Source organism: Triticum aestivum, chromosome 2A, assembly GCF_018294505.1.
Source record: "Triticum aestivum cultivar Chinese Spring chromosome 2A, IWGSC CS RefSeq v2.1, whole genome shotgun sequence".
Classification (NCBI taxonomy): domain Eukaryota; kingdom Viridiplantae; phylum Streptophyta; class Magnoliopsida; order Poales; family Poaceae; genus Triticum; species Triticum aestivum.
The window spans coordinates 169,407,228-169,414,781 of NC_057797.1; the positions used below are offsets into that span (position 1 = coordinate 169,407,228).

Sequence of the window (7,554 nt, forward strand, 5' to 3'; positions counted from 1 at the left end):
GTTTAAGCTCTTCTAAGAAATCTTTAAACATGCTTTTGACCTCGGTCGTCATGGAGGTTTTCAATGTGTCCAACGCCACATTGAACTCCTCATGAGAGACCGCGGTTCCCCCATCTCCCATAGAAGATACTGGATTTGCACCGGAGTGCTCCTCCTCACCTTCTACGACGTCAACCATACTCTTCGGACGGTAAAGTCCTTAATAAAGAGATGAGGCTCTGATACCAATTGAAAGGATCGATATGGTTGACTAGAGGGGGGGGGGGGTGAATAGGCAACTAACAATTTTTAGCTTTTCTTTAACAATTTAAACTTTGCATCAAAGTAGTTTGTCTAGATCTTCAACTAGGTGAGCAACCTATATGATGCAACAAAGATAGGAACACAAGCAAGCAAGAGATATATCACAAATAAGCTTGCACAAGTAAAGGCACGAGACAACCTAGAGTGGAGCCAGTGGAGACGAGGATGTGTTACCGAAGTTCCTTCCCTTTGAGGGGAAGTACGTCTCCGTTGGAGCGGTGTAGAGGCACAATGCTCCCCAAGAAGCCACTAGGGCCACCGTATTCTCCTCACGCCCTGACACAATGCGAGATGCCGTGATTCCACTATTGGTGCCCTTGGAGGCGGCGACCGAACCTTTACAAACAAGGTTGGGGCAATCTCCACAACTCAATTGGAGGCTCCCAACGACACCACGAAGCTTCACCACAATGGACTATGGCTCCGCGGTGACCTCAACCGTCTAGGGTGCTCAAACACCCAAGAGTAACAAGATCCGCAAGGGATTAGTGGGGGGAATCAAATTTCTCTTGGTGGAAGTGTAGATCGGGGCCTTCTCAACCACTCCCGAGCAAATCAACAAGTTTGATTGGCTAGGGAGTGAGATCGGGCGAAAATGGAGCTTGGAGCAACAATGGAGCTTAGGGTTGGAAGAGGTAGACAACTAGAGGAAGAAGACACCCCTTTTATAGTTTAGGACAAAAATCCAACCGTTATCCACCTACCAGCCCGTGACCAGCGGTACTACCGCAAGGCCATGCGGAACTTCCACTCCTGGCAAGCGGTACTACCACAAGGCCATGCGGTACTACTGTGGGGAACCGCGGTACTACCGCAGCAGCAACAGTAGCTAGGGCAGACCTGAAGCACAAGGGCTGAGGATGGTACTGCCGCAGGCGCGGTACTACCGCTCCCCCTTGCGCTACTACTGCAAGGCAGGAAACCCCTAGCCTGGGAAGAGAGCGGATAAAAATACATCCGTGCCTACTTCCGCTGGAAAACGGACGAAGCAAAAATCCGATACAGTACTACCGCAGAGGAGCGGTACTACCTCCTAGCAGCTGAGCCAGGCCGCGCACGGTACTACCGCGCAAGGGATGCGGTACTACCGCGGTGGCGCGGATGAAAAAAATTACATCCGCCCCTACCCGTGAAGGAGCGGTACTTGGCCTGGGGGCCACGGTACTACAGCTCCAGAGGAGCGGTACTACCGTGGGCACCTGCGGTATTACCGCGCCGAAGTACGGTACTACCGCGGGTGCCTGCGGTACTACCGCTCAACAAGGAGCAGTACTACCGCAAGCCCATCAACAACAGCCAGGACAAGGTAAGGAGGATAAACGGAGGATGCTCCAAAGTGCAGGGGAAAGGAGGGGACAAGGAAGAAAACGTGTACGTGATGATTCCACCCAAACCTTTCCGACGCGGACCCCCTCTTAATAGTACGACTTTCCTACGACTCAAATCCACCAAAAAGAAACGTAGAAAAAACACCGTCTTCAACAGTCTTCAAGGGGCACCAAACCATCTTGTGCCGAGCGATGAAACGTCTGGGAAACTCAAGGCACACGATTAGTCCGCAAAAGCATTGTCATCAATCACCAAAACACCTTAGGGATAAATATGCCCTTACATCTCTGATTAACGACCTAGTCTAGTAGAGGCTTACTAGGGACACTGTGTTTTGTCTATGTATCCAAACATGTATCAGGTTTCCGGTTAATACAATTGTAGCATGAATAATAAACATTCATTCTATAAGGAAATATAAATAACAACTTTATTATTGCCTCTAGGGCAATATTTCCTTCACAAGGGGGGGGGGGTATCTAGCTACTAGTATGGACCCTAAGGTCTTAATGTAACTACTCACACGTCATCATGGAGGTAGCAATATTGATGAAGAATACTCTCGCAACTGATTCCCCCTTAGGCAAAGATCCGGAATAGGCCTCCAGATTGGATCTTCGTGAAACATGAACTTGTGGTGGTGATAAAATTCTTCTAAAAATATGGTGAAGGGTTTGAACATTTATAAAGATTTATGGCGGTGGAATCGAGGTAAGGTAGTTCCGATGGTCCCTAGATGCCCTGGTGGCGTGCCCTAGGGCCAGGGCATGCCAGCTGGCCGTGTGGGCCCGTGGTGCCTCTTCTCGTCCATTCCCAAAGCTTCTAGGGTCCTTCATCGTCTAGAAAAAAACCATCAAAAACTAGCATCATATTTTGACCTACCTACATGTTAATTTCCTGCGAAACCAAAAACATGCAGAAAACAGGAACTAACACTGGCACTAAAGTAATAGGTTAGTCAAGAATATATATATATATATATAAATTGCTATAAGAAGTATATAAAACTGATAATATAATAGCATTAAATAATCAAAATTTATAGATACATTTGAGATGTATCACGAACCAGTGAGAAGTTCATGCCATCGTGAGCACCTCCCTGGGAGACATGGGTCTCCATCCTCTTTGCCACCAGCCATTTTTCGCATTGTACGTTATCAGGCAGGTGAACGTCGTCCCCGCATTCTTCCATATCATGCACCAGCAAACCGCTAACCTCACAAAAGTAACCTATATTTTCATAATTCACAATGAGGAACAATCTTGCTCAGACCACATTAAGTGGAGTCTATCATATTAAGAGCGTGCTCACTTGAGTCTTCACACTTAACACACACATAGTTGCCCTTCTAGAACCGTGTGTAATGTTCAGCTCCACGCTCCATACCTTCCTAATTCTCTGAGCTAACTGGTCCACAATCGGTTATTTCCTATGTAAATATGGAATTTGGTGAATTTGTGCCTAGACCGACACCATGTCAAATTTTACTAATTCCAATGTCTTTTTGCCATCAAAATCTTCAATCATCACCATGAGACCATGGAAGACACATGTCCCCTGAAACATCACCCTCTTCCAATCCCCAAGACAAAACATACGAATCACAAAAAGGTTGTCGTCCATCTCTATGATCTATGGCTCATGGGCTAGGTTCCAGATGAATTTCATTATTTCCTTGAAAGCCGCACTACTAAAGTTTCCTAGTGGTGTGTACCTTAGCCACCGCAAGCTAACGTGCCGATTTGGCAAACTCATCGATCTCCTGAAGCCCTATACAGACGTCATCAAGTTCATGTTCCTACAACCTCATCTTCCTCATAGCATCCTCCAGACCCCCCGCCCCCCTCAGATTGCTTCTCCTTTCCTTTGTCTGTCCCTCATGAGGTCAAACTTGGAGCCTCCATGACGACGTACTTGAAAAGCTTGTAAGGCAAAGCATATGCAATCACCTTGAGTTCTCTCCGCAGAGACCAATGTCGGGTGGACGGGCTTGCCATCCTTTTAGTCAGCCCAAGAATCTGTGCGGCGAATACCAATGGCGGTGAGCAAAAGGTAGGAAAAACTCGACACCGACATGAGGCGTCGGTGGTGTAGGCTAAACCCTAATCGTATGGACATGGTAACTCGTGTGCATAGACATTTTTTCCTTGAGATAGTTTTATTCTTCTTTTGGGTGTCTATTTTTTTGAATAAAGACATCCAATGGGCATCTTAGATTTGAAAAAACAAATAAAGGGCCGCACTACGTGTCAGTCGGCGGGTTCTTTTTAAAAGATCCGTCGCCTCGGCAGCCGTTAGATCTAGAGTTATCTCATCATTGCAACAAGGATAGTGTTTTAGAATCCTTTGCAACAAAGCTTCTATTGCAGAAAGTTTTTGCAACATCGGTGATATTGTAGTTTTTTTCTTTACTATTTTTGTAACATGGGTGTTGTTATGGAAGAAAATTTTACAACACAGACGATGTTGCAGAATATTTACATTTTTTGCGGCTTCATTTCTTTTGCAACATGGATTTTGTTGCGGAAGGCAATTTTGCAACAGACATGATGTTGCCAAAAACAAAAAGAGACATGCGTCACATAAAGGAGGTGGCGGATCGCTCGCTTGTAATCCGACGGCTGAAGGCAAGCATTTTCTAAAAATAAATGAAAAAAGAAAAAGTTAACAGAAAAACCGAAAAAAAGAGAAGGAGAAAACGAAAATGAAAAAAAAATAAACCGAAAAACTGGCAAAAGAAACAAAAACTGGTTCAGGGAAGGGAAAAGATTCTCGTCACCCGGCCGATTAAAAGCGCACCATCCGCCGCTTGAGAAGAACGCCACGTGTCCCATGTGGGATGAGGCCATCACCGCTCATCATTTTTTTCATTCTTAAGTATCTCTACAGCGAACACCTTCTACATCTAGTTTGCCTGTCTTCATCTAAGCGTTGACCTCGTCCGTGAAGGGTGAACGCCCCATGGCTGGTGGCAGGTGCAGCGGCCTGCGAATAGGCGATGCGTAGATGCTGGAAGCCGGCCATCGGGGTGCTGCGTGCCGGCCGCGCATGCGGTGGAAGCCGCCGGACTGCACCACCGACGCCTATGAGGCATGCCACCGCTGAAGTCATGTTTTGCCGTTGCTCGTTGTTCCATGCCGCCGCCGTCTAGAGGAGCACCAGCGTCCATGGCTGCTGCCTCCTCGAGGTGAGATGCAACAACAGATCCTGCAACATGATTCATGTTACAAATAATTTCTAGAACATAACCTTTGCTTCAAAAAGTGTACAGACATTTTCGTAACATGATCTCTGTTGCAAAAAAAAAATCTATAACATAACCTCTATTGCAAAAAAAAAACTGCAACATAACCTTTGTTGCAAAAATATCGACAAGCATTTCCGCAACATGATTTGTGTTGCAAAAAAAAAATCTGCAACATAACCTTTGTTGCAATTTTTTTCGAGATGTTACAAAAAAAATCGCAACATAAATTCTGTAGCAAATGTTTCTACAACAAGATCTCTGTTGCGGAGTAGAGAAAAACATCCGTCCGCTAGATCGTGCCAGATCTGACGGCTAGCGAGGCGACGGATCTTTCCAAAAGATTCGCCGGCCGACGCGTAGCGGCCCCCCTTCAGGGAACCTTCGTGTTCCCAAAACCGGCTGCCTCGCTGTTATAAAATGGGCCGGCCCAATTCACGCACGCGGGGGATCGCGTCACATAGGGGTCATATAGGGTTTTTCCCGTGTCTAAAAAAAGAAAAACATAGGGTTTTCCCATTCCACCGGCGGTTTCGCGCCAAGGGCAGCGATACCCTCTTTCGACCCTATCGGTCTGTTCAAACTATTTCAAATCAGTGTGTTTGTTTCGTGGACGTTAAAGTGAAACGATGGCGTCAGTTCATCTAGACTACCAAGTGCGGATCCGATCGTCATGAGCGTTTTGGAAAAGCAAAACCAGGTAAAAACAGGCCAGCAGTCGATTTTACTGCCCCGATAAGAAACTAGTAAAGAAACTAGTAATAATTGAATTGCGCGTGAGTGGTAAGTTTCTCGATGCAAGCAACGGGAAAAGAGAAAGGTGGCAATTGAGCTCTGAAATGAAGAAACTAAATTCTGAAAAAGCTGTGTCTGCTGCTCCCCCCAGACTGAAAATGCAGCCACCCGTCCATCAGTCCATGTACCACCTTGACCGATGCGGAGACCAAGCCACGACCGTGTACCTCCTCCTCCTCCTCACCTGTATGCTGCGTATAAAGTAGACCCCAACCCCATGGCAGTTTCATTTCAGAAAGCTCCATCGCTATTTCCCATAGAGCCCCGCCAATATCCCCAAAACTCCTCCATGGTTAGGGAAAAGAGTGGTGCTAGAGAGATGGATGGTACGCAAGCATCTATGATCCATCCCTCTTGATTAGTCGTCGTTGATTTTTCCTGTTGGTAGTGTGTTCCGCTTTCTATTGTGCTGGAAATTTGTGCTTGAGATCTCCGGATGAATGTTCTTCCTTTGTTTCTGTTTCTCCGTTGTTTCCTTCTGGAGATCTTCTGCGTTCGGATCAGTGTAAAACTGGCCGCATTCCCGCTGATTTTCCATAGCAAAGGCTCAACTGGCCGCATTCCCCTGATTTTCTTGGCCTTTTTGTTCGGGTGGTGGCAAATCGCAAAGTTTCGCCTTGATAATCTTGCTCTGCCATTTCTTTGTCATGCCACCAAGATTTGATCTTGTTGTTTCTTATTTGAACTTTGAAGGCCGCAATCTGCTGGGTGATGTCGGAGGAGCCGCGAGAACGAACCAGAACAAGGTTGAAAACTCCTGCATGTGTATCCATCATCGCTCTCGTGTTCCTGCGCTCGTTCGATCTCCCATCTGACTCTGCACACCATGCTTTTCTGCAGACCAAGGTCATCAAGATAGCGGTGCCGGTGCTGGCCATGCTGCTGCTGCTCACGACGGCGGCTGTCTCCACGACGCCGGACGACCGTGCCTGCCTCCGCGCCTACTTCCGCCGCGACATGTTCCTGGTGTTCTGCGTGTTCGTGAGCACCACAACCGGTTGTCTCCTGGCGTGGATGGCCGTTATGGCGCCGACGGAGGCTTCCCGGTGCTCGTACGCGTGGGCCACCGTCAGGTGCTTCGCGCTTCTTGCCATCAATCTGTACTTCGCTTTGTCCAAGTGAGTCTCTGTGGTGTCTTGTGTTGGTCTCTGTTGTCTGTTCTGCACTTGTTCTGAAGTTTGGGCTGTGATTAACTTGCTCTACTTGTTTTCGTCAGCCTCCCGGATGTCGACGATGCTGCCTAGGTTCGCTGCGCGCGTGTGGATGTGCCTGCCGGAGGATCGAAGATGGATCATTTCGGGGCTTGGAGATGCGTCGTTTTAATCATTGTTAGAAGTTTGGAAGGGCCTGCCGTATCGTTGTACTTGGTTTCTTTTTCTGTTGTCCTCCTCACCTGGGTTTTAGACTGCCTGTTTGCATCTGCTGCATTAATGCTTAATCGGGAATCGACCTCGAGTATCCCTGGAGCCTACGTAGTAGTAGTATGAACTTCGAAAGGGTTTGAATTTTGTTTATCTGAAGCTTTGAACGTTGGAAATTAGAATGCATGTGACTGAGTGAACTTCCTTATTCTGAAACAACTAAGTGATTGTTTTGCAACTGGTTGTCGATGGTTAACTGGCAACTACTTTGTTATCTTCTTCATCTGAACCAACTTTGTTAATTGGCAACTGGTTGTTCTTGTTTTGCAACTGAACCAACTTTGTTATCTTCTTCATCTTGGTTTGCATCAACTGCCCGTCACCTGGAGCCTACTTAGTACATCATCAAATTCGAAATGGTTTCAATTTTCTTTAGTGAAAGCTTTGGACGTTGGAATGCATGTGACTAGGGGAACTTCGTTATTCTCAACCAATTGAGTCACTCTTTTTTGTGTCGT

The 7,554-nt window shown here is 46.8% G+C and overlaps 1 protein-coding gene across 1 annotated transcript; it reads left to right on the forward strand.

Annotated features, from left to right (window-relative positions):
* The first annotated feature begins 5,871 nt into the window (after positions 1 to 5,871).
* LOC123185078 (uncharacterized) lies at positions 5,872 to 7,274 on the forward strand. Its single transcript, XM_044597084.1, has 4 exons — positions 5,872 to 6,001; positions 6,369 to 6,421; positions 6,516 to 6,793; positions 6,892 to 7,274. The coding sequence occupies exons 1-4, from the start codon at positions 5,893 to 5,895 to the stop codon at positions 6,917 to 6,919; spliced, it is 468 nt and encodes a 155-aa protein (XP_044453019.1). The 5' UTR covers positions 5,872 to 5,892; the 3' UTR covers positions 6,920 to 7,274.
* The last annotated feature ends 280 nt before the right edge of the window (positions 7,275 to 7,554 follow it).